General features: G+C 39.2%; 1 protein-coding gene across 1 annotated transcript in view; it reads left to right on the top strand.

The window, feature by feature from the left end:
• The window catches only part of MARCHF5 (membrane associated ring-CH-type finger 5), a 62,312-nt gene extending 36,343 nt beyond the window's left edge, over positions 1–25,969 (top strand). Inside the window, exons 3-6 of the mRNA XM_010381318.2 lie at positions 12,889–13,019; positions 21,274–21,457; positions 21,599–21,765; positions 23,008–25,969. Coding sequence (XP_010379620.1) covers positions 12,889–13,019; positions 21,274–21,457; positions 21,599–21,765; positions 23,008–23,124 — 599 coding nt within the window. The 3' untranslated portion in view covers positions 23,125–25,969. The remainder of the gene's footprint in view (positions 1–12,888; positions 13,020–21,273; positions 21,458–21,598; positions 21,766–23,007) is intronic.
• Positions 25,970–27,794: the final 1,825 nt, after the last annotated feature.

The raw sequence follows: 27,794 nt of genomic DNA, 5'->3' as shown, positions 1-27,794 counted from the left end.
AATTCCAATTGAGGGATATTATACAAAATACCTGATCAGTACTCCTCAAGATTGTCAAGGTCATCAAAAGCAAAGAAGTCTGAGAAACTGTCATAGCCAAGAGGAGTGTAAGGAGACATGACTAAATCTAATTCACGTGTCTTTATTCTGTTCCAGAATCTTATCCAAGATACCACATTACATTTAGTCATGTCTCCTTATACTCCTCTTGGCTATGACCTTGATTATTTGGCTGTTGTAGTGTTTGCCACATTTCTCCACTGTAAAGTTACTTTTTTTTTTTTTTGCCCTTTTGTGTGAGCTTTGTCAATGATGTTGATTTTGCCCTGTTTATCTCTTCTCATCCTTTTAATTCTTTTGGGTTCTTTTTTACATTTATTGTGATACTGATATAGTTGGATTTTTATCATCAGATATTGTGCATTCTATATGTCCTACTTTTTCCTTTAAGTTTTATGCTTTATTTCTCTACCTAAGTGGTTATTCTTGAAAAATCTTGGCTTTTATCTCTTCAGATATTGCTTTTCCCCCATTCTTTCCATTCTCATTTTGTAGAACTCTGATTAGAGTTATATTAGACATTTTCCCTTTTTTCGTTACGATAGAATTTCTCATTTCCTGGGCTTTGTTATGCTCATACACTACAAACACTTGGCTGTTTAATATATTATCCTATCCCCTGCATTTTGTGTAAACTGGTGTTTACATCTTGTCAGTGAGGTTACTGTATATATATATTTTTTACAGGAATATCTGATTGTGTGCTTCTTATTTCATCACATCACAAGGCACATAATGTAAGACCGATCAGTGTGTATAGGTATTATCAGCCTGATCCATTCGATAAAGTTAACCTATTCATTTCCACCTAATGGTTTTAGCAGAGATTGATAATTTATTATTCATTGCCTCTAGATCCATTGTTTCATTAATTAATACAAAACATTGTCATTCTAATTTTTTCATTCTTTCTCCATTTATTGGCTTAGAAAATTTATGTTATCAATCAAGAAGAGATTGCTGAGTCAGAGGGTAAATTGCACATAGAATTTTGCTGGGTATTGCCAAATTTCCTTCCACAGGTACTGAACCATTTGTATATTCACCTGCAATATGTGAGTGTGACTATTTCCTCATGCTTTGCCAGTAGGATGTGTTAGCAAACCAAGATTTTAGCCAGTCTGTTAAGAAAAGATACCTTATTGTAGTGTTAATACACATTTCTTTATCAGTGAGGAGGCTAAACCATTTTAAAGTAAGAATACTTAGATCGTAAAAGGGTACTAGAGAGTAAGAAATATATTTTCCCCAAACTTAAAACTTCACGGCTTCAATTTTATGGGGGTTTTACATTTTTGACTGATATACCAGGGTATCAGTTACTCCATAAAAATGCTCTGCATTGTTTTTCCTCTAGCCACATGACCTTCTGTCACTCACATGAACTCAACCTATTTCTTCTCTGCCTACTCATAAAATATATCATTGGCTTATTTCACTACGTAAAAAACAAATATGGACTTAAGAACTCAAGTAATAATCTTTTCATATTAATAAAATTTTCTAGTAATATTTACACTTAGCCTTCAGATAAATGTTTTTTTTTTTTTTTTTTTACTTTGCTTCATATATAAGTTCCTATGTATTATCAAAATAAAGAAAAATTTAAAAACCTAAGTCCTATTCCATGGTGATTTAGTCTTTGAATAACCTTTGTTGTCAAAGTTTATGGTTAGAGAACTCATTTAGTTTTTTTTTTTTTTTTTGGAGACAGAGTTTTGCTCTTGTTGCCCAGGCTGGAGTGCAATGGCACAATCTCGGCTCACTGTAACCTCCACCTCCCAGGTTCAAGCGATTCTCCTGCCTCAGCCTCCCGAGTAACTGGAATTACAGGCTCCCACCACCATGCTCAGCTAACTTTTGTATTTTTATTAGAGACGAGGTTTCACTAGTTTGGCCAGGCTGGTCTTGAACTCCTGACCTCAGGTGATTCACCCGCCTTGGCCTCCAAAAGTGCTGGGATTACAGGCATGAGCCACCATGCCTGGCCCTTCATTTAGTCTTTTGTAACCGTCATTGGTATACCTTCTTATGAGGCAAATGACTAGGATACCTTCAGAATAAGAGTTTCTTGTGTTACTGCTGGATCATGTTTGGTCTTGCTCCCTAAGTCTTAAAAGTAGATTAGTTTTTAGAAGTATCTTTCAACAGTGTGAGGCTTTCTGGGTACACACTGTATATGAATACAAGTAGCTGAATTACAGGTCCAAAACATAATTATACCATTTTTTTTAAAAGGAGCGGAAGATAACTGCTCTTTACAGAATCTGAATTCTCTTGATGTCTTCATTCTGCCTTTACATTTCCAGATTTCTTGGCTCCATTGACTCCTTCCTTTGCTCCTTGTCCTGGATCTTTAAGGAAAAGGGCACCTATTCTTTTTTTCTCACCTGAAGATTTCCTGAAATTGTCTTATTTTTATTCGAGAGCTATATACCACAGAATTTTTCTCAGACATCTCCTGTCTTTGATTATGCCTTCTACTCCACTGTCCTATCATGTTTAACATCGTTTGCCATTTTGGGGTGACCATACAGTTTAAAACTGGAAGAAATAATAGCGGACACAGATTGTTACTACATAACATTAAGTACTGAGCGCTTCATGTGAATTGTTTTAATTTTTACAAAACTCTGATATACATAACACCTTCATTGTACAGATGCAGAAATTCAGGCCCAGAGATGGCACTTTGTTCCAGTTGACACAGCAGACCCAACCTAATCCTTACCCACCTTGTTTTGTTACAGCCTAATGAGCCTAATATACAATCTTCTCATATACAGGGAAGAAGAAAATTCAGTGGTAATGTCAGGTTACCTTCCTCAGGATGATGGTTACCTGAAGTTTATAACTCATTGTTCTTGTCTAAAATACAGCTTTTCTTATTAATAAGAACAATTATATTATCATCATGGAAAATGTGAAAAGTATACATATGCTTAAAGAAAAAAAGACAGTGGGTTATATAGTTAACTGGCATATATGTAGTATGTACATAGTGCTGCCAGTTGTTTTTATGTGTTAATAAAGGATGATTGATGGTGGTGGCAGTGGCGGTGGTGGTGGTGGTGGCGGTGGTGATTTTTTTCAACAAAGTCTTTCACTTCCAGTTGGAAGGCTCTTAGCATGCCTGCTTGGTTTTGCCTTGATTCAGTTGTGCTTTTTCTTCTTCACTTGGAATTGGCCTTCTTTTCACATCAGAGACTTCAAGTTTAGGTCAAGATTCATTTATTTAAAAAAAAAAAAGAGCAATTTTTAAAAACTCTTTGTATCCTTACCCCCTGTATAATCTTTACCTAAAATTTTCTTAACATTCATCTGTACAGTTTGTACCATACTATCATATCTTTATTAATTTTGCCTTAAAAGTTTTCAGTTGTTTTATGTATATTGTTTGTCCCTAACTAGATTGTAGACTCCTAGGGGGCAGCAGCTAGTGTGTTAAATATAATTTACATTTATTTTAATACATAGTAAAATGTGTTTACAGTAGGTGCTTAATAAGTACTTAGTAGTTCATCTTACAGCTCACAAGTATTCTGTAGGCTATTATTTTATGAGTATAAATTTAAAATTTCCTTTGGCATAAGTTATGTAATCATAAGGAACTACTGTGGTGATCTTCAGTGATTAAACATGGAAATGTAATATATGAATATATAGATATGTCATATATAGCTATGTACCATATATTTTTATATATAATCACATATATAATCATATATGTATATATAATCACTTATATGTAATCATATATATGTATATATATAATCACTCATCTGCTTTGACCTTAAATCTTTATTCTTCAGGGTTGTTTGGGTTAGTTGGTTTGTCTGTGGGCTTTTTTTTTTTTTTTTTTTTGTCAGATACTATTTTGGACCAGGCATGGTGTCTCATGCCTATGATACCAGTACTTTGGGACGCGAATCACCTGAAGCCAAGAGTTTGAGACCAGCCTGGGCAACATAGCAAGATACCATTTCTACAATAAAATATATATAATTAACTTAGTTATCTAAAAAGTTGTCCGAGAACATATCCCTTCTTTACAAACTAATGATTAACTTTTTGTTATTAAGCAAAGTAACTTACAGCGTAAGTTTGCAGGATGTTTGTTCTTACATAAAGATGGTAAAATCTCAAACTACCAGCAGAGCAGTGAATCAAAGATGAAATTTATGTAAGCTTGTCTGGGGCTCTTGGACCTAGCCTCCAAAGTGTAGTGTTTAAAACAGTGGGGAATGCTAGAGAAAGAGGTAAAACTCTTTACTATGTCATTAGGATTCCCACATACTTTTTTTTTTTTTTTTTTTGAGACGGAGTTTCGCTCTTGTTGCCCAGACTAGAGTGCAATGGCGCAATCTTGGCTCACTGCAACCTCTGCCTCCCGGGTTCAAGTGTTTCTGCTATCTCAGCCTCCCAAGTAGCTGGGATTACAGGCACGCGCCACCATGCCCAGCTAATTTTTTTATTTTTAGTACAGATAGGGTTTCACCATGTTGGCCAGGATGGTCTCAATCTCTTGACCTTGTGATCTGCCTGCCTCAGCCTCCCAAAGTGCTGGGATTACAGGCGTGAGCCACCGCACCTGGCCTCCCACATACTTTTAATCAAGTTTGTTGTATTACTTGATATCTTCAATAAAATTCACATTTGTTGGCTTGGGACCATATAACTAATACTTCCTTTTCTTTTTTTTTTTTTCCTTAAAATGTCCATTTAACAACGGATTGAGTCAAGTACTGGCCAGAGAGTACTGTGGCTAGGTCCTGTGCCATTATATTCCAGTGCCTTGTAGAACAGGCCAAAGTGCCCGATACTGCCAAGTACCATGTGCTAAGATAGCTGTGGCCTAGAGGGTCCTTGAGAGTGATGCCAATCATCATTAAAAAGCATTTTTTAAGCACCTATCTGTACATGGTTCTGTCCTAGGCACTGTACAAAACGAGTTAAACAGACATGGCCCCTGTCCCCTGGGAGTTTTCAGTCTAAGATGATGCTGACATGGACAGACATAAAGGATACTGAGACAACTGAACAAACATTGAACAAGAACATAAAGTACTAACATTATGCACAAGCAAAGGGGTAAGTGTATTTTGTGGGGTAGTATGTAAAGGAAGCCTCATGGGACATGGACAGGGTGGGGTAGTCAGCCTCTATCAAGTTAGGTTAGTCTTTGCTGAGAAGTTGGGTTTTTATACAGATTTAAAGTAGGGACAGGACGTTCCACACATGTAGCAAAAAGACTTGGAGCAAGGATCAAAGTTTATATTGTTAAACTATCAGTGGCCTCAAACTTCTGCACTTCTGGATGGCTCTGAAAATGGGGTTGATGTCTTAGCTTTAGAAAGTTGCCATTTGAGGGCCAAGTACAGTGCCTCACGCCTGTAATCCCATCACTTTGGGAGGCCGAGGTGGGTGGATCATTTGAGACCAGAAGTTCTAGACCAGCCTGGGTGACGTGGCAAAACCCCATCTCCACTAAAAATTAAAAAATTAGCTAGGTGTGGTGGCATGTACCTGTAGTCCTAGCTACTTGGGAGGCTAAGGTGGGAGAATTGCTTGAACCCGGGAGGCAAAGGTTGGCATGAGCCAACGTCACGCCACTGCACTCCAGCCTGTGCTATAGAGCGAGACTCTGTCTCAAAAGAAAGTTGGTATTTGAGTTTGGAGTAGGTCAAAATCAGTTCAATGCAAAGCAAAAAGCAAACAGAAAAAACATGGGAACTTGAGTGGCTTCTGTGAGCAGTCTGTCTTGCTTGTTGAATCTCTTTTATAAATTATTGGCCACTTAACAGAAGGAACTTATCTTCTCAGGAACTTATACCAGGTTGTCTTGTAAAGTACCTGCTTATGCTCATTAAATCATGTTCTGTGTTAGAAACTTTCATACAACAAAGTATAGAATTATGTTTCTCTGCCAGTCCAAGTGCATTGGTATTTACAACTAATTGATCATAACCAGTTACATATTTATTTGTTTCTTCTCCACTCCAACAGCTTCACTTGACTAGCCTCTAGGAGTTCTGGGTGTTATTACAAGCAATGCCAGCAAATATTGAACATTAAGTATTACCTACCTGCCCTTCAATCATTGACTTCTTTTTTTTTTTTTTTTTTTTTTTTTTTTTTTTTGAGGCGGAGTCTTGCTCTGTCTCCCACGCTAGAGTGCCGGGAGTGCAGTGGCGCGATCTCGGCTCACTGCAAGCTCTGCCTCCTGGGTTCACGACATTCTCCTGCCTCAGCCTCTAAGTAGCTGGGACTACAGGCGCCCGCCACCACGCCCGGCTAATTTTTTTTGTATTTTAGTAGAGACGGGGTTTCACCGTGTTAGCCAGGATGGTCTCGATCTCCTGACCTCGTGATCCACCTGTCTCAGCCTCCCAAAGTGCTGGGATTACAGGCGTGAGCCACCGCGCTCGGCATCATTGACTTCTTAACTTCCAAGGAGTACCTGTAGCAGCCAAAACATAAATTTTAATTTATATTACAGTGGCAGCAAAAATCTATTTTTGTTTGCTATGTCTGCCAGACAAAACTGATTACTCCTTTTTTATTAGACATAGACTTACAAGCCCCAGTAGTTCTCAGCTCACTTTTTGATGTCATTTACATCTGAAATGTGAAAACTTGAATTTACCCAGAATATTAGGGTGTAGTTGTTCTCTTTACAGAAGCCTCTTTATTATACAAAAGAAGTGATAGTTTCCTTGCTAATTGCAAGCTTCTCTGGTACCCTTTAAATTAATAGATTTTTTAAACTTAATATTTATACAAAGCTTCAGTTGCCATTCATTGTGTAAACACGGTGCTATTGGAAACGTTAAGTGTTGAGGCCCACTAAGGCATTAAAAATTCAATAATGCCTTTTGAAAATATTGAAACTTTCTTACGCCCTTATATATTTAACTTGTAAGATAGATTTATTACAGTTCTTCCTCTACACCAGAATTAAGGTTTTCAAAGGCTGCTGTCTTGCCTTTTTCCACTTCCCGTAACTTTTTGTGATGTAATCTGACAGCAATAAGAATCTAGTAACTGTTGCTTTTTTCCTAAGTTTACGACCCCTGAGCCCAAGTCACGAGCTAGTAGCACATAAACTTCATAAGAAGAGTATCAATTAGGGAGTGTCATCCAAAAGATTTCAGTGATTGTTCTTACTCACCAAATAGCTTGCCAGATAATCTTTAGCTCTCAGAAATACCTCCCCTGGGTGGCAGTTTATTATTCTAATGGTATGCTTAGCACTAGGCATTTATCTTTTCTTTTAAATATTAAGCTAATCTTAGACTAGTGTCCGGAAAAGCCTTAAGAGGTTTAGACAAAGTAAACTTAAGAGAAAAGCCAAGACAGAATTTTGTCAGAAAAACTAGAATTAGGTGCTATAAAATGCAGCCTGTGCCTCCATTTTATCTGGTACATCTTTTGCCTATAACACAAGAGATGAGTAGAAAATTTCCAAAGAAGAAATATGAAAAAAAAATTTTTTCTGATACAAAAGAATTCACACCCAATGATATAGGAAGAAAATTGACCTTAGGTTAGAACCTTCTGAGATCTTCCGAGGAAAAACAAGAAAAACAATTCAAACATCTGTAGGTTGTCACTGTTCATGATAGATAAAAGTAATAGTCATGGGTTATATTTTAGGAATTATGCTTTCATTCAAATATTTGAATTTTTTTTTAAGGAATTATATTGCTTTACTCCATCAGTAGGTAGTTCCAAATACAAGATAATTCAGTTCAACAAATGATTGAGAGTAATAGGAACTTGAGATAGATCAATTATCAAAACATCATTTTCCCTTTGGAGTTTTTGTTTTCTGGTGTTTCGTTTTGTTTTGTTTTGAGATGGAGTTTCGCTCTTGTTGCCCAAGCTGGAGTGCAATGGCGCCATCTCAACTCACTGCAACCTCCGTCTCCCGGGTTGTAGCCATTCTCCTGCCTCAGCCTCCTGAGTAGCTGGGATTACAGGCGCATGTCACCACACCTGGCTGATTGTATTTTTAGTAGAGATGGGTTTCACCATGTTAGTCAGGCTGGTCTCAAACTCCTGACCTCAGGTGATCCACCCACCTCGGCCTCCCAAAGTGATGGGATTACAGGCGCAAGCCACCATGCCTGGCCTGGAGCTTATTTTCAGATGCAAAGATCAGCAAACCTTTCTGTAAAGGACCAGATAGTAAATATTTTAGACTTTGCATGTGCCCATGTTCCAATAAAACTTAATTTACAAAAACAGACAGATGTCTGAATTTAGCATATAGCCCCTAGTTTCCCAACCTCTGTTATAGTAAGTGGAAATATAATTAATAGGTAAATTAGGGTATGTTAGGTGATAAGTGCTTTGGGAAAAAGAAAAATAGAGCAAGGTAATCAAATGGGGAGTGTGATGAAGTAGGGGTTTGTAGGTTGGGCTTCACTTAGGTCAAGAAGAGGAGGAAGGGGCATGGTGGCACACACCTGTAGTCTCAGCTACTCAAGAGGCTTAGATGGGAGGATCACTTCAGCCAGCAGTTTGAAGTCAGCCTGGACAATATAGTGAGACTCCATGTCTAAAAAGAAAAAGGAAAAAAGAGGAAGAACCAGCAAAGGAGACTGAAAAATGAGTAGTGAGATAGAAAGAAAAACGAGTGATGTTCTCGGCTTGGTCCAGTGGCTCACTCCTGTAATCCCAGCACTTTGGAAGGCCAAGGTGGGCAGATCGCTTGAGCCTAAGAGTTTAAGACCAGCCTAGGCAACGTGGCAAAACCTCATCTCTGCAAAAAATACAGAGGTTAGCCAGGCGTGGTGGTGCACACCTGTAGTCCCAGCTACTTGGGAGACTGAAGAAGAGGACTGCTTGACCCCAGGAGGCGGAGGTTGCAGTGAGCCAAGATGACGCCATTGCACTCCTGCCTGGGTGACAGAGTGAGACTCTGTCTCAAAAAAAAAATAAAAGTTCAGAATAAGCCAAAGAAGAGGAAAACTGAGATTAGATTTGGCTAAATGGAAGTTGTTAGTGACCTTGATAAGCAGTTTTGGTGAAGTGGGTTCAAAACTAAGGAGAGTATCAGATAGAGGGCCGGGCGCGGTGGCTCACGCCTGTAATCCCAGCACTTCAGGAGGCTGAGGCGGGCGGATCACCTGAGGTCAGGAGTTCAAGACCAACCTGACAAACATGGAGAAACACTGTCTCTACTAAAAATACAAAATTAACCAGGCGTGGTGGCACATGACTGTAATCCCAGCCACTGAGGAGGCTGAGGCAGGAGAATCACTTGAACCCAGGAGGCAGAGGTTGTGGTGAGCCGAGATCGTGCTGTTGCACTCCACCCTGGGCAACAAGAGCAAGACTCTGTCTCAAAAAAAAAAAAAAGAACTACAATTCTTCAGGGGAATTTCATTGCAAAGGGAGCAATGAAATGAAGCAGTGGGGCAAAAAGGCTCAAGAAAAAATTTGGTTTTAAATTTTTTTTTTAACACAGAAGAAATAATAGCATGTTTGTTTGATGAGGAGCCAGTAAAGAGCAGGGAGAAATTACATAGGAGAGTGGGAGAGAATTGCTGGAGCTGTGGCCTTGAGTTGCCGAGGGGATAGGACCATCTAGTGCATAAGCGAGGGGACTGACTTCAGCTCGGTGGGATATTGGTTGATGGGTACATGTGCTGGAGGGAGTTGGTAAATGTTCTTTTATGGCTTCAGTTTTCTGATTAAAAAATTTCTAGGCCAGGCATGGTGGCTCATGCCTGTAATCCTAGCACTTTGGGAGACTGAAGTGGGAGGATTGCTTGAGCCTAGGAGTTCCAGACCAGCCTGGGCAACACAGGAGACCCCATCTCTACCAAAAAAAAAAAAAAATTAAATAAATAAAATTACCCGAGCATGGTGGTGCACATCTGTGGTCCCAGCTACTTGGGGCGCTGAGGTGGGAGGCTCGCTTGAGCTGGGGAGGTCAAGGCTGCAGTGAGCCATAAGCACGCCACTGTACTCTAGTGTGGATGACAAAGCAAGACCCTGTCTCAAAAGAAAAAAGAAAAAAATCTAATTATCAATCGATACAAAGGTTGAAGTGCTGAGGTTTTATATATACCTATTGTCTTTAACTTCTACTACCAGCATTTGAGGGATCTTTGGTGACTAAGATGACTTTTATTGTGCTTTCTGAGGGAGTTACAAACTTAACCCAGCAAATTTGTATGTTATGAGAATTCAGCACTATATTCTGAGATTAAATAATGATGCACGTAATGCCTGTGGCACAGCGCACAGTCTCATGTAGACCCTCAAGAAATGCTATTTATTAGAGGATGTAGAGTTGGTGTGCACTGAATTAGACTTGTTTCATCTCTCTGGTCCCGAAAGACACCTTATCATTGTTTTAAATGTTATGTAAGTTAGAGCTTGACAGTAATAAGTAAATATGTTATATGTATGATAAATGACAGTTCCTTTGACATCTCTTCTAATGTTCTTTCTACTTTACAATGTATAGTCTGTCTTCATACAGTGACATAGTGATATTATTGGCTCCAGTGATCAGCAGGGAGTCTTGATCAGAGGCTTCATAGATGCATGCTTTGTTCTTACCTGTTTAATTATTTTATCATCAGAATCCTATGTTAATTTATTTGTATAGAGAAAATAAACTGTTTTTGTGTATAGCTTCTGCCTTTAGATTATAAGTTCCCAGAAGGTAGGTAATAATTGTTATACATTTCTAAGACATTTTCATGTTTTTTTGGTGGCTCACACACACCTGTAATATCAGCTACTTGGGAGGCTGAGACAGGAGAATCACTTGAACCCAGGAGGTAGAGGTTGCAGTGAGCTGAGATTGCACCACTGCACTCCAGCCTGGGCAACAGAGCAAAACTCTGTCTCAAAAAAAAAAAACAATTAAAAATTAAATTGAAAAAATTAACTTAGGGCCAGATGCAGTGGCTCATGCCTGTAATCCCAGCACTTTGGGAGGCTGAGGTGGATGGATCACCTGAGGTCAGGAGTTCGAGACCAACCTGGCCAACAGGGTGAAACCCCATCTCTACTAAAAATACAAAAATTAGTTGGCCATGGTGGTGCATGCCTGTAATCCCAGCTACCTGGGAGGATGAGGCAGAAGGATCACTTGAGCCCAGGAGGCGGAGGGTGCAGTGAGCCGAGATCCTGCCATTGTACCCCAGGCTGGGTGACACAGTGAGATTCCGTCTCAAAAATAAATAAATAGGGCCGGGCGCGGTGGCTCAAGCCTATAATCCCAGCACTTTGGGAGGCCGAGACGGGCGGATCACCAGGTCAGGAGATTGAGACCATCCTGGCTAACCCTGTGAAACCCCGTCTCTACTAAAAAATACAAAAAACTAGCCGGGCGAGGTGGCGGGCGCCTGTAGTCCCAGCTACTCGGGAGGCTGAGGCAGGAGAATGGCGTAAACCCAGGAGGCAGAGCTTGCAGTGAGTTGAGATCCGGCCACTGCACTCCAGCCTGGGTGACAGAGCGAGACTCCGTCTCAAAAAATAAATAAATAAATAAATAAATAAATAGCTGGCCGGGTGTGATGGCTCACACCTGTAATCCCAGCACTTTGGGAGGCTGAGGCGGGTGGATCACCTGAGGTCAAGAGTTCAAGACCCGCCTGACCAACATGGTGAAACCCCGTCTGTACTAAAAATACAAAAATTAGCCAGGCATGGTGACAGACGCCTGTAATCCCAGCTACTCAGGACGCTGAGGCAGGAAAACTGCTTGAACCTAAGAGGTGGAGGTTGCGGTGAGCCAAGATTGCACCATTGCACTCCAGCCTGGGGGACAGAGTGAGACTCCATCTCAAAAAAAAAAATAAAAATAATAAATAAATAAATAAATAAACTTAGATATTCAGTTATATTTGGCCTTTAAATCAGGGCTGAGACCCTTCCATTCTTCTGGAAAATTCTGGAGCTAAATTATATTGGGCTTAGTGGTAGTCAGAATACCTCCAAATGCTGCGTTTCCAAATAACTTCCAGAAGGAAGTAGTAATCAGATTTCAGAGTAAGCATATAATAATAGAAGCACAATTGGCACATACAGCTGTTGGAATGCTATAAAAACTGGCTTCATAATCATAAAAAGAAATTTGTTAGAGAATAATATTCAATTAAATACAGCATATTGAAAATCAAAGAGAGATAAATTGGCTTTATATAAACACAAGAAAATGACCCTGGTTACGTTTATATACTGTATCAAGGTATACAGTGAGTGAAGTCAGAGAAATGATATTCTTACCAAATATGAGAGAATCTAATTGTTGCCAGGAATTTGATGGGAAAAGCAAGCTGAAATGACCATTTCACTGTGGCCAGTATGATTAAGAGATGAAAGTGAGAGGACTATTTCCTTTATAAGAAGCAACTATATTTGAGACTCTAAGTTTAGGTTCAGTAATAAAGATAAAAATTTGAGGAGGCTGTTTGCGAGAATTTATGAAGTAATATTTAGCTATTCGTGCAAATGACTGAGAAATTCTAAACTATTCTAGTCTGGGTTCCCATCAAATTTATAACAGTTATTTCTAAAGCATCAAAACGTCCAACTTCATGAAAGTGTTTTAGGCTGAGTGTAGTGGCTCATGTCTGTAATCCCAACATTTTGGGAGACCAAGGCAAGAGGATCACTTGAACCCAGAAGTTTGAGGCTATAGTGAGCTATAATCATGCCACTGCACTATAATCTGGGTGACAAAGTGAGACCCTGTCTCTTTTTGAGGGGAAGGTATTTTAGATCTATAGAAAATATCAAACTAGTCATTTTAAAAGTCCACCCTGTGTTGAACCTTTACTTCTTTTCTTTGTGTTATAGGTCCAGTGGTTTACGTCTTGGATCTTGCAGATAGACTGATCTCAAAAGCCTGTCCATTTGCTGCAGCAGGAATAATGGTCGGCTCTATCTATTGGACAGCTGTGACTTATGGAGCAGTGACAGTGATGCAGGTTCACTATTTTACCTATATAGTGATACTACTTGGTGTGAAGATCTATTAAAACGTTTTTTTGTTAGACATTTAAAAGTGTATTATTTTGAATAAGAACTAACATTCTCATGTTCTTTCTAAATATGTTATTTCCCCTACTTTTTCTTTACCCAAAAAGGAGTATATTATAGCTGTATCTCCCTTTTTTCATAGTGAATCTTGGAGATCATTTCATATAAGTATGCAGAAATCTGCATAACATTCTATCTATAGAATTACAGCGATTTACTAACCAACCTGTCTCTTGTGGTTAGACGTTTAGTTAGTTCAGTGTTTTGCTATAAAAACAATGCTGCATAGCTTGCAATCCCAGCGCTTTGGGAGGCCAAGGCAGGCGGATCACCTGAGGTCAGGAGTTCGAGACCAGCCTGGCAAACATGGTGAAATCCCATCTCTACTAAAAATACAAAAATTAAGCAGGCATGGTGACGCATGCCTGCAATCCCAGCTACTCGGGAGGCTGAGGCAGGAGAATCGCTTGAATTTGGGAGGCAGAGGTTGCAGTGAGCCAAGATCACACCACTGCACTCCAGCCTAGGCGACAGAACGAGACTCCATCTCAAAAAAAACAGTGCTACACAGAACTTGGATAAGTGGTCAAAAATAAAAATTTTAAAAAGAAAAGAAAAACAGTGCTACAATCAATAACTGCTGCTGAAGATTAGAGAGACATAAATTTCAAAATTTAGTCCCAAACCCTTGATTCTTCTTTTTATACCTTCTTCTTAAAGATTTCCAGCTATCAACTTAGTTCTTTTTGTGTTCAGGTCTTTTGTCCTGTTCTTTTCTCAAATCCAGTGCTGCAATGATCTCTTGTGACTTCATACTCAAAATTATTGAAATCAAACTTGTCATTTCTTCCATTTGAAACCTAAATTTTTTCTCCATCATCATTCCTCTGTTCCTGTTTCTATTTTCCTATCTATAGTTCATATCCTTTTTTTTTTTTTTTTTTTTTTTGAGACAGGGTCTTGCTCTGTATAGCCCAGATTGGCATGCAGTGGCACAATCATGGCTCACTGCAGCCTCAACTTCCTGGGTTCAGTGATCTGTCCACCTTAGCTTCCCTAGTAGCTGGAACTACGGGTGTGTGCCACCACGCCAAGCTACTTTTTTTGAAGGATGGTGGGAGGGGTCTCACTATGTAGCCAAGGCTGGTCTCAAACTCCTGGGCTTCAATGATCCTCCTGCCTCAGCCTCCCAAAGTGTCCCAAAGTGCTAGAGTTACAGTTGTGAGCCACTGCACCCAGCCCATCCTACATGTTTAGAATTATGTTTGACTCTTCACCCCCCTCAATACTCTCCACAAACCGCCCCCCCGCAAAACAGTCTTACTCTGTCACCACGGCTGGAGTACAGTGGCGCAATCAAGGCTCACTTCAGCCTTACTCCTGGGCTGAAATGATCCTCATGCCTCAGCCTCCCAAGTAGCTGGGACTACGGACACACACCACTATGCCCAGCTAATTTTTTATTTTTTGTGGAGATGGGGTCTTGGTATGTTGTACAGACTGGTCTCAACCTCCTGGCCTCAAGTGATCCTCCCACCTCAGCTTCCCAAAGTGCTGGGATCACAAGCATGAGCCTCCACACCTGGCCTAGTCTTTCTATTTTGTAGTCCTCTATTCAGTCCACTGAATATCCAAGCAGTTTTTCCATTTTGATATGTCTTGCATCTGTGGCTTCTTTTCCACAATCTTTACCACCTGACTTCTTGTCACTTCATCATACCTGGATGGCTGAAGAAGCTTCTTGGTTTATCTGACTTCATGTTCTTCTATCAGTCCATCTTTCCAAATGAATCCTCTTAAAATAGTACCGTCAAAATCTTACTCCCCATCGTAACATCAACATTACCTTAAGTAGTAGTCTTCAAGAGCAGCATCTAGATTGGTTAAGTGTTTCCTAAGTAACTCTGTAGTAGTGAACACAGGTTTGTAGATGATATAATTTGCTTTTCTTTAATATAAATTAGAATTTACATGAACAAAAAAGGAATGCATGGAATTTTACCTAATATTCCAGGAGCTGCATATGTATCTATGCCAGGGTCAAACCTTTATGGCTTACTCCATTAATGGTCACGGTGAGACAGAGTATTATGAGACTTCCTTATAAAATGATGATGACATCCCAAAAATGTGGATACAGTTACTGAAATGAATCACAGTGAAACATCATTTGACATGAGTGTAGTGAATAAAGTTTGAGAACCACTGACTTGAACTTTAGCCTGATTTGATACGCAGGGTACTCCGTAATTGTACTTCGTTCTGCTTTAAGGCCTGTTGGCTGTCTCCTCCAACCCATCCTTATGTTGTTTAGTTTTTTACCTCTGTCCTTTGGCTTATGTCATCCTCCCAACCTAATACCTGCCCTTCTAGTCTTCTGTATACTTATCCAAATCTAAACCCTCCTTCCAGGCTTAGCTAGCTTTCCTCCACAGAACTTACAGGCAACTCCTGCCTGCTGTGATTCCTTCTTCCTCCACATTCTTGACATTTTTATTCCTCAAATGGCAGCTAGTTCTGTCCTGATGAAGTGACATTTCTTATATAGGTTATTTATTTAACTTTTCTTGTTTTTAGGCCTTATTTTTCCTGTTAGGAGGTAATTTCCTTGAAAGCAAAGTCCATTTTATGCTTCTGTATTCCCTGTTACAGCATCTACACAGAAACTAACACATTAAAGGGTTTCATAAATCTTTGTGGTTTTGTTTTTTGTTTTTTGTTTTTCTGTTTGAGACGGAGTTTCGCTCTTGTTGCCCAGGCTAGAGTGCAGTGGCATGATCTCAGCTCACCACAACCTCCGCCTTCCAGGTTCAAGCGATTCTTCTGCCTCAGCCTCCCAAGTAGCTGGGATTCAGGCATGCGCCACCATGCCCAGCTAATTTTGTCTTTTTAGTAGAGATGGGGTTTCACCATATTGGTCAGGCTGGTCTCGAACTCCTGACCTTAGATGATCTGCCGCCTCTGCCTCCTGAAGTGCTGGGATTACAGGTGTGAGCCACTCACTGCACCCGGCAGTCTTTATGTTTTTTATGTGACCAGTTCAAATAATGAGTATTAGTATGTCACCTGAGGAGGGAGGATCAGGATGATTTCCTAAGACTGAGAAAGACATAGAAACTTAGAGGAGATTATACATTATTTAATGTACAAATACATTATATAGATATATATATTTTGCAAATGAGATTGAGTGATTTTCTTAAGACTTTATTGACCATAAGAAGTGAGATGGCTCTTTTTTAAGAAAGGCTTTTAGGCTGACACAATGTTAAAATAATTTTGGTAATTAATGGGACACTTGTTAAGGTGGTACTTGTTAAAACACAAATAAATTGAAAACTCTGATCCCCAACATCAAGGTATATAGTCCAAGACAAGACGTTCATAAATGAAACCACTGGAGAACAGTTACAGGTTAGATAAATAAATGTGGTAAGAGGGCAGAAGACTAAATAAATAATATTTTAATTTAGTAAGAGTGAAAGATCATTTGATTTGAAATTATGAGAAAAGTCTTGAACTAACCCTTAAAGGAAATAATTTGAATCGGTAGAATGAAATAAGGAAGCAAAAACTGTAGTACACATATATTATGTGTTGCTATTTAGAAATAACCTTCACATGTACTGTCTCACTTGAAAAGATTTTTTTTTTTAAGCCCAGAAATGAGACTAGCTATGACAGTAGGTAGGTACTGTTGTGTGATTTAAGAGTATTGGGAAGATGACTTTTACTTTCCTGAGCACATATGATAGAGAACGTGCACCTATACACCATCAGTAGTATTTAGAGTTTGCCTTTTAACACTTGATTGTTTTTCTCTGGTTCCTTAACAACCCTGCAGTACAAGTAAACCAAATTAAGGAATCGGATCACTGTTCTTTTCCCGTTTATTTTCTTTCCTTCTCCATGGACCTGTCGTAGAATCAATACTTCTTAGTTGTAGGGAACTTGAATAGGACCTTCCTCTTGCATTTTTATTGAAAAGACAACACAATAATTTTTTTTTCCCAGCACTGGATTGAACACCTAGCACTGATGCATTTAATCCTTGCAACAATTTTATGATGTAGATTATTATTATTATAAAGTATTCCTGGTTTACTGGTTTAGAGAGTTTACATGTCCAGTGCCACATAGCAGAGAAGAAGCATTAGGACTTCTGTCCCTTGGCTCCTTAAGTGAAGCCTGGTGCCAGAGGCAACTGGAACGTTTTATCCTGGAACAGTGGAAACTTAATATTTAGCCTAGTTCCCACTTTTGCCTCTAGTGTAAAGAGAACCCCCATTAGCCTTGCCCATTCTTAATTACAGTACTTATCCTTAATTCTGAGTTTAAAAACCCTATTATTTCATCACTGTTTCATCCTCTCATTAGGATTCTGGCCAGGTGCCATAGCTCATGCCTGTAATCCTAGCACTTTGGGAAGCTGAGGCGGACAGAACCCTTGAGGCCAGGAGTTGGAGACCAGCCTGGCCAATGTGGTGAAACCCCATCTCTACCAAAAATACAAAGAAAAAATTAGGCATAGTGGCTGTACTCCCAGCTACTCCGGATGCTGAGGCGTGAGAATCGCTTGAACCTGGGAGGCAGAGGTTGTAGTGAGCCAAGAGCGCTCCACTGCACTCCAGCCTGGGTGACAGAGCAAGACTCTGTCTCTAATTAATTAATTAATTAATGTAGGATTCTAGTAGTACTTTAAAATCTCAGACCTTAATTAAATCTCTTAGCCTTTCAGCAGCAATGAATTGCAGGCCTACCTAGATATGAAGATCTAGCTTTTAGCCCTTCTGCGGGAAAAACAAAAACAAAAAAATATTTTTCTCTAAACCTACAATTCTATAGGTCTTTTGTTTTTCTCTTTCTTTCTCTCTTTCTTTCTTTCTTTCTTTCTTTCTTTTCTTTCTTTTCTCTTTTTTTTTTTTTTTTTTGAGACAGGGTCTCACTCTGTTACCCAGGCTGGAATGCAGTGGCACAGTCATGGCTCACTGCATCCTTGAACTCCCTGGGCTCAGGTGATCCTCCCACCTCAGCCTCCTGCGCAGCTGGAACTACATTCACATACCACCACGCCCTGCTAATTTTTGTATTTTTTGTAGAGACAGGGTTTCATCATGTTTCCCAGGCCAGTCTCAAACTCCTGGGACTCAAGCTACCCACCTACCTCAGCCTCCTCAGTGCTTGGATTACAGGCGTGAGCCACTGTGCCCAACCAGGCCTTTCTTTTATACCTAGATAACAAATTCTTAGACATTCGATATAATTCCTGGATCTCACCCCAAAATTAGTCTTAAAAATAATGTTTTTAAATCTTGGGACAAGAAAGCAGGATGTATGTGATTACACACAGGTTCACTGACTTTGTATTGGCCAAAATTAAATCAGGTCCATTGCTTATTCTCATTTATTGCCCCGAGTATAATTATTTTAGCAGGTAATGTACTGCAGGTGTTATACTACCTTATTTCTTCACAGTATATATATTTGCACACTTGTTTGGTTTGATTTCCTCTCACTTCTAGAAGACATCTCTTTAACCTGCCATTTCAGCCCCAGCACAAAGTCAGTATTCAGTTGAATGAATGAATGCATGTGTGAATGATGAGCCTCATCCCACTTCTAACTTGCTTGAGCACAGAGCATCTCTCTTCAGTTTAGTTGTAACAAGTGAAATACTGGACCTTTACTTACTCTTTGCCCTGTTTCCTTTTTTTTTTTTTTTTGAGATGGAGTTTCACTCTTGTTGCTCAGGCTGGTGCAATCTCGGCTCACTGCAACCTCCACCTCTTGGGTTCAAGTGATTCTCCTGCTTCAGCCTCCCGAGTAGTTGGGATTACAGGCGCCCACCACCATGTCCGGCTTGTATTTTTAATAGAAACGGGGTTTCACCATGTTGGCCAGGCTGGCCTCGAACTCCTGACCTCAGGTGATCCGCCTGCCTCAGCCTCCCAAAGTGCTAGGATTACAACTGTGAGTCACAGTGCCCAACCCCTACTTCCTTTTTGTTTCCTTATTCTTAAATACCTTATAAGATTTTTGCTGCTACCCATGAGGAACAAACTTCCTCTTGCTCTAGTCTATACCTGAATATTCACTCTCCTTTATATTTCTAAACCCAAAAAAAGGACATGTAACCCAACAAAGGATTTTTTTCAAATATTCTGAATTTATTCGCTAACACTTTGAGAATATTTAATCATATCTAGTTATAACTTTAGAGTGATCATTATATTGAAATTTTTAATGATATAAAAATAGAATTTCCTAGCCGGACGTGGTGGCATCCATCTGTAGTTCCAGCTACTCAGGAGGGTGAGGTGGGAAGATTGCTTGAGCCTGGGAGTACAAAGCCAACCTGGGAAACATAGCAAGACCCTGTCTTTTTTTTTCTTTAAAGGAATTTCCTGGCCGGGCGCAGTGGTTCGTGCCTATAATCCCAGCACTTTGGGGGGCCAAGGCAGGCGGATCACCTGAGGTCAGGAATTCAAGACCAACCTGGCTAACGTGGTGAAACCCCATTTTTACTAAAAATATGAAAAATTAGCCAAGTGTGGTGGCGTGCGCCTGTAATCCTATCTACTCGGGAGGTTGAGGCAGAAGAATCACTTGAACTTGGGAGGTGGAGGTTGCAGTGAGCCAAGATTATGCCAAGACCAAAACTCCGTGATAGATAGATAGATAGATAGATAGATAGATAGATAGATAGATAGATAGATAGATAGATAGATATTTCCTGGGAAATCATTACAGGTAAAACAATCTGGGCTACTATTATGGAATTGGGGCTTATGAAATATCATACACCAGACCATTTCATTTTAGGGCAACTCAAAAGGATCACCTTCCACATGCAAGATAGGAAGTTGTTAAGTTCTACCTGGTGACACAGAAGAATATCAAATTCGATGACATTATTGACCATTAGGAAGAGGCTAGCTTCCTGCCCTTTAATATTACATCTTAGTTACATAAATTAACCGAGTAGAAATCTGGACTATATCCATAGCTCAAATTTGGTCCTCTCCACACACTTTTATAAAACCTTTTTGGCCAGACGTGGTGGCTCGCGCCTGTAATCCCAGCACTTTGGGAGGCCAAGGCGGGCATATCACCTGAGGTCAGGAGTTCGAGACCAACCTGGCCAACATGGTAAAACCTCATCTCTACTAAAAATACAAAAATTAGCCGGGCATGGTGGCATGCCCCTGCAATCCCAGCTACTTGGGAGGCTAAGGCAGAAGAATCGCTTGAATCCAGGAGCCGGAGGTTGCAGTGAGCCAAGATCACACCACTGCACTCCAGCCTGGGCAACAGAGCGAGACTCCGTTTCAGAAACAGCAGCAACAAAAAGAGGTAAATTTAAGGCCAAGATTGATGTGGAAATGAAAAGGATTTTGGAGAGAGGGGAAAAGGTAGAAATTCACAAATGCCAATTTTGTATTTCTTGCCTTCTGGAATCTACACCAATTTAGAAATAGCCCCAAGACTAGGATAGAGTAAGGAAAAGATTGTATTAGCTTCATTACCCCCATAGATAGGGTACCCTAGAGTTCCTGGATTGGGAAAAATGCCTGGGATCTGTAACCAAAAATGGATCTCCTACTACAGTCCCTCAATTCTAGACCTTGGAAGTGTACTTAAGGAGGGTTTGGTCTGTAGGGTAAACACTTAGCCAGCCAGAGACATCACACCCTATCTTACACACCACTAAGTAAGGAGAAAGAGCCAAAGAGAAATGAGCTTTCAGGCCATCTCTTGAAGGCCAGTCCTACCTCTTGACTGGCTATGCTTAATCTCCTAGAAGGAAGATCAGGAAAACAATTGTTTTGCTGGAAGACAAAAGAACTTGGAATTATATCCCAGTTCCATAGCCCAGTCTAACCAAATCAAATAAAGGAATAGAAGCAACAATCAGGGGTCCCCATCCCTCTATTGTAATGTAATCAGTCTGGGTCAACCATTTTAAAAGCTTTTTTATTCCTGTGTGGTATGAAATGGCTTGAGAACTTTGTTTTTCCCTTGAATGAGACATTTCTTATAAATAAATCAGGACTGATAGCTTTCCAGCTTATTTTTTAAACTTTTTATTTCTGTGTATTCTTTTGAAATGCTTACATTTTCTATTAAAAAAAAAATAGAGCTTAACATGCAACCCCTCATTTGAAAAAGAAGTAATTCTAACATATGCTATCTGTTTCACAGGTTGTAGGTCATAAAGAAGGTCTGGATGTTATGGAGAGAGCTGATCCTTTATTCCTTTTAATTGGACTTCCTACTATTCCTGTCATGCTGATATTAGGCAAGATGATTCGCTGGGAGGACTATGTGCTTAGACTGTGGCGCAAATACTCGAATAAACTTCAAATTTTAAATAGTATATTTCCAGGTAAGGCCCTGAACTGTGGTTGTAAAGTGCGTACCAAATTGATCTTATAGAAGAACCATAACATGCTTTTTCAGCCATGTTTGAAGATATTCTAACTCTTCTGATTTATTAGCACTAATGCACTACATTTTTTTCCTCTAGGGATTGGTTGTCCTGTTCCTCGAATTCCAGCAGAGGCTAATCCTTTAGCAGATCATGTCTCTGCTACTCGAATCTTGTGTGGAGCCCTTGTCTTTCCTACTATTGCGACAATAGTTGGTAAATTGATGTTCAGTAGTGTTAACTCTAATTTACAAAGGACAATCTTGGTAAGATGGCTTTAATATTACTTATATTACCTTGCAAAAGAGAATGAAGTGTATTTGTTTTTAAAAGGTGGGGAACTGTATAAATATTCAGTCTGTGGCTCCTATGCATTAAGCCTCTATTTGAGCCTCACTATCATTCAATAGCTTGATTGGAAATAAAAATACGAGAAACCACTGCAGCAGTTCTGGCCTTTTGGAACTATATTGTAGGTGCTTTCTCTCTTGGCGTATGTGTGAATCATCACACCTGCCCCTCTTGCCACTGGGATTACAGTGCAGAGCTTTTGCTTTACGACCAGACCACCTGGTTCAAATCCCATCACAGAAATTGTCTTGCTGTGAAATCTAAATCAAATGTCTGGACTTTTTGTTCCTGTAGTATGGTGATGGTAATGATGGTAATAATCAGGATTATTGTGAGGATTGTATAAGTACTAGCATATAGTAAGCACTCATGTTGTTTGCTATTATTGTTATTTCCACTTCTCCCCTCTGGTGGCATGTAACCTGCACGGACCTTGGGGGACTGAACAAAGGGGGTAAACGTGGGAATAAAAGACAAAGACGAGAGTATATTTGGAAGAAGGGGTCGGGGGCACCTTGCCTCTAGTGGACAAGGGCCCTGAAATTTACACAGCCTCCATATGAGGCAAAAGAAATAGGAGAAGCAGGGATGATTGTTGGGTAATTGTCAGTCAGCAGTTTGGTTCACAGCAGGCTTGCAAGACTGCATCCTTCGAACAATAGGCACTAGATTTCCCAGTAGATAACTTCAAGGAACCCTGTGCCAGGGAGTGATGGCCCTCAGCAAACACTTTGGTGAGGTTTGCTCACATCCTGCATTCACGATAAACAGTTTGCTGTTTGGTTATATAGCCTCCAGTGCAATGCTGAGTTGGTCACGATCCCTTTGGCCTTTCTTGCTCCCAACAGTGGCAGTCTGCACATAGTGCCCTAGCATTCTTCTTTGTATATCAGAGTATATGTAAAACTACATGGAAGAAAGACTAGTCAGAAAGGATAATGGAGAAGGCATCTCTGTCCTCTGTTACCTGTAGTAACAGCGTATAGTCTCTCTCCCTATCTCATCTTCTAGTAGAAAAGGGCAACTGTTTCATTTGCAGTCATCTGAATTAGTTTAGCATCAAAGCCTGTGTCTTTTGTGATCTAAATAAAATTGCTGTTATTATTATGTTTCTCTAAATTTGCATTATAAAAAGCTAATTTTCCTCTTTATTTTAGGGTGGAATTGCTTTTGTTGCCATAAAAGGAGCATTTAAAGTTTACTTCAAACAGCAGCAATATTTACGACAGGCACACCGCAAAATTCTGAATTATCCAGAACAAGAAGAAGCATAAAACTGACTTCTGGTTGTTCTGCAGTTCTCTCATCCTTATGAATCTGTTGTGTTGTTTTGATTCCATCATTAATGCTCTTGTGGAGACTTGTGATAAGCTGCTGCTCCTATATTTTTTAAGGAATATAATAAAGCACTTAGGGCAGGGGAAATCATCTCGGTAATCACGGAACCTAAGGATGTGATTTGTTTTCATTGTTTGTATGTACTACTTTTATGGCAGTCATATGAACCATTATCTTAGCATGGTAAACCTAGGTTTTGTTCATATTTTCTCCAGACAGAAATGCAAAGATCAAACCGTGCAAATATTAAAAAAATGCACATGCTGTTTTATTCAAATGCCTCTTTTGTACATGTTCATGTTTAGTGTTTTCTCAGAATCAGCAACTCCATTAAGGTACTATGAGGATTTTTCTCACTGACATAATGTGATTACATACTAAATAAGAGGACATGTTAATATGAGGAAATGTAAATTAAATTAGTTATAAATAACCAAAAATGTATGTAAAGATTCAAATGATTATCTGAATAAATGAGATTTTGTGGTGTTTTCTTTAACCCATATGATGTCCTCCAAAATGTGTAGGGTAAAAATTCACAGGGCTTCCAGATCACTTTTTCACTATTAAATTTTATTTGCATAATGTTGACATCTCATACTTCATGAAGTAATTTTGACTCATGCAGTCGTGTATGTGTGTGTGCGCGCGCGCGCGCGTGTGTGTGTGTGTGTGTGTGTGTGTTTCAGTGTTTCATCAGGTCCTTCCATCTCTGGGAGTTTTTTCAACCCATATTTCTAGAAATTACAGCTGCCAGTTTATGGTAGTTTGAGCAGAGAATGATTTGCAAAAATAAAAATAAAGTTATTTTACTCTCCTCTTTCATTGATTCAGTTATTGAGATATTCGCTGATCACCTCCTATTTGCCAGGCACTGTGCAGAGTGCTATAGGATATGAACAAGACAGGCTTGGTCCAAGCTCTTACAGAGTTGATAGTCTAGTTTCAGCACATAGAAAACCAGCAGTGAATAAACCAAGGTGAGGCCTTGAGCTCTTTGTTTTTATATTAATGAGGAGAAAAGTATGAAAAGAAGTCTTAAGTAAATATTGAGGTCATTGTTTTTGGCTTAAGTTTATTATAGAAAACCAACACTAATGTTTTTAGATTTTAATTGTCATATTGATGAGGCTAGCACCTTAATCACTGTTTAGTTTTGTATTCATTTTTAAAAGCAATTATTTAAGCCATTTTCAATAGATGGGCCATTTTAATGTTCAGCAACCTGAATGGTTATTTTTGTTAATTAAAATTAAATTTTAAGAGATGTTTTCAAAACCCTATTTATTTTCTTGTTCACAGTAATGCATGACAATAATAAATGCTTCCCCTTACTGATAAGTGGCCACTTTAGGAGTGTAGCAAATATAGATTGAGCTATGTTAGTTTGCAATAATATATGTTAACTTTAGTAAAGACTGGTTTCTATAGTATGAATGTCTTGAGTTATATGATGTTTATTTGAATAACTGTTGAACATTCAAATTTTTATTTGGAGATGAAGAGAAGATCTGACTAACAGCCTTCTTAAGAACACGACTACAGTTCTGAAGGGGAATATAAAATCTATGATTATATATTTTAAAAACTTAGATTATAGGCTGTAAATATAAAATATATTGGCTTTTCTTTCATTTTCAATGTGAAAAGATATATTAAATGGGCATATCTTGCATAATTTTGTTATATAGAACAGTTTTTAGACAGCCTTTACTAAAGTTATGCAAACACAGTTCCCCATTTACTATTTTAATGCCCTTGACAGGGAGTAGCTGCTTGGGTTAATAGGTATTAGGGTTCATGAAAGGCAGGGAACAACTCTAATCCTTTTGGGGCAGGAGGGAGGGTTTTTTTACAGTTGTGGGGAGGGAACTGCAAGTGCCTGAGGACCAGAGTGGCCTCTAGCCCTGGAATTGAACACTTTTAAACCTAAAGAGCCTTATTAATGTTAGCTCAAGAAACACCACATGCCAGTCTTTGCAGGAAGGTGACCTGCCTGACAATGAAGCAACAAAAGAGCACAGGCAGACTTAAAGTTGAATAGACCTGAGTTCAAATCATAGTTCAGCTTTCAATAACTATATGTATGATTTTGGCTAAAGGATTTGACTTTCAACTGCAGTTTTCTTAATCTTTGAAATGCAAGTAATGTTTATCTCAGAAGACTATTTCTAGGATTAACTGAGAGATAAAAGGAATAGCGGCACTTTAGGCTCAAAATCGCCCCTACAGAGCAGTAGTTGTTTCTTAATTGCTAAGTAATCTGTTTGCACTCTAGAAAAAGTAAATGAAGAGGTAAAAGGCATTAGGGGACAAATGAAAGAGATGATGTAGATTTTTGGCATGGGTGGGTATATTTTATTTTCCAGTTTATTTTCATATTTCTTTACTGTGTTATTTCTAGAAACTTTAATGTTTTAAACCTCTTTTATAAAATTCAATGATGATTAATAGAATTATTTTCTTTTCAAAAGTTAACTTATCTCCAGAGTGGCTGAAAATATTGTTTATCATTACATGATTATGAAATGACTGTGAAGAATATAAAATTAAACTTAGTGACTTAATTAGTCACTGCCTTGCTAACTTTGCTGTAATTTTTTTTTAAACGTCTTGTTTTTAATATAGCAAACTATCTCAATACTGGCTGGATTAGGTTAAATAAAGAATTTTTATGTTCTCTAGGTGTACTTTGTTAAATCTCAAAACATTCTGTACATACATAATTTTTTTTAATCACAGTTATCGAGATACTAGTTTAAGTAAAAGTAATCTGAATTTTTAAAAAACTGTATGGAGGAATTTGTCCTAATTTTGTAAACAGGCTAGCCTATATTCTAAGTATGTTCTAATGACTAAACTATAGCCCCGCTCACCCACCCTCAAGATCTCTTGCACTGAGTGTAATTAAGCAACTAGACAAGATCTATGGTTGGTTTCATGCCGTGGTATCTTAAAGTGTATTCTAGTGAGTTGGGAACACAAACAGCTTCTGAGATATTAAGAACTTAAATTTCTGAGAATCTTCTAGAATGAGTTAAAAAAATCTTTCCTTGCATCCATTGGGGATTATATTGGTTCTAAGTAATTTCATTACCCCATCTGAGAGACAGATGCTAAGAGGAGAAAGGGCATAGAATTGAACAGTCCTGGATGCGTATGCTAGCTGACACTTGATTAACTGTAGGGCAAGTTACTTTACCTCTCAAACCTTCAGTGTCCTTATCAGTAAAATGAAGATTATAAAGTCCATCTCCTGGGTTATTGTGAGGATTGAGGTAAAATTCTAGGACAGTTTGATACATAAGGAAACTAAATCTCAATTTAAGTGCATAGTAGAGGTTTTGCCAACAGCCTTTTTGGTCCACTGGAATCAATGTTGCTATTTCCGTGCTACCTGCCACCCAACATGGCCATTAGAAAGGGTAAGAGTGATGGAATGTCTTGTTTAATTGCCTTCCCGAAGCAAGCATCCTGAGCAAGGAGAATAAAGGAGGGGTTTGCATCTGAATACCCACAGAAGCCTTGTGGACAAGCAGCAGAGGCTGGACCATCATTGTGGTCAATCCCAAGTGGATTAAAGCATTTTTCTGAAAACAGCCAGGTCAGGGTTACCGTATGCCAACAACATACACAACTCAAGTAGATATTTGTTGACCTATATCTGTGGCTAGATACTGTGCTCAGTCCCGGGGTTTTAAATAGTGCATAAGCCTGCTTTGAGATACTTAGAGTCCTAAACTGCATAACAGATCTTAGTATGATGTTACTGTCATAAGAACGTAAGATCCATAAGGTTAACAGGCTTTTTGTTTAGTTTACTTTTGTTTACTACTCTCCCCACAATAGAACAGCACCTGCACATGGTAGGAGCATGATTGAACATTTTATGAACTTGGGAAAACACTCCTTTTTAAGATCAAAACACTTATCTTGATCCTAGTTCTTTTGGTCTCCAGAGTTTCTAAAAATTTAAATACAGTTAACCTCTTTTTGCCACTTTTTTTTTTTTTTTTTTTTGGCAAGAGAGCAACTTTGAAAAGTCATAAAACTGCCTATAATCCCAGCACTTCAGCAGGCCGGGGCAGGAAGATGATTGGAGCCCAGGAGTTCAAGACCAACCTGGGCAACATTATGAGACCCTGTCTCTGAAAAAAAAAAAAAAAAAAAAAAAAAGCTAAGTGTGGTGGCATATACACCTGTGGTCCTAGCTACTCAAGAGAGAGGCAGGAGAATATCTTGAGCTCAGGAGGTAGAGGCTGCAGTGAACCATGATCACATCACTACACTCCAGCCTCAGGGACAAAACAAGTTCATGTCTCAAAAAGAAGGCCAGGCGCGGTGGCTCACACCTGTAATCCCAGCACTTTGGGAGGCCAAGGCTGGTGGATCACAAGACCAGCCTAACCAACATGGTGAAACCCCGTCTTTACTAAAAATACAAAAATTAGCCAGGCGTGATGGTGAGTGCCTGTAATCCAAGCTACTTGGGAGGCTGGGGCAGGAGAATTGCTTGAATCCAGGAGGCGGAGGTTGAAGTGAGCCAAGATGGTGCCACTGTACTCCAGCCGGGGCAACACAGTGAGACCCTGTCTCAAAAAACAAA

Source organism: Rhinopithecus roxellana, chromosome 11 (assembly GCF_007565055.1).
Source record: "Rhinopithecus roxellana isolate Shanxi Qingling chromosome 11, ASM756505v1, whole genome shotgun sequence".
NCBI lineage: Eukaryota > Metazoa > Chordata > Mammalia > Primates > Cercopithecidae > Rhinopithecus > Rhinopithecus roxellana.
This window is presented reverse-complemented; position numbering and strand designations above follow the sequence as displayed.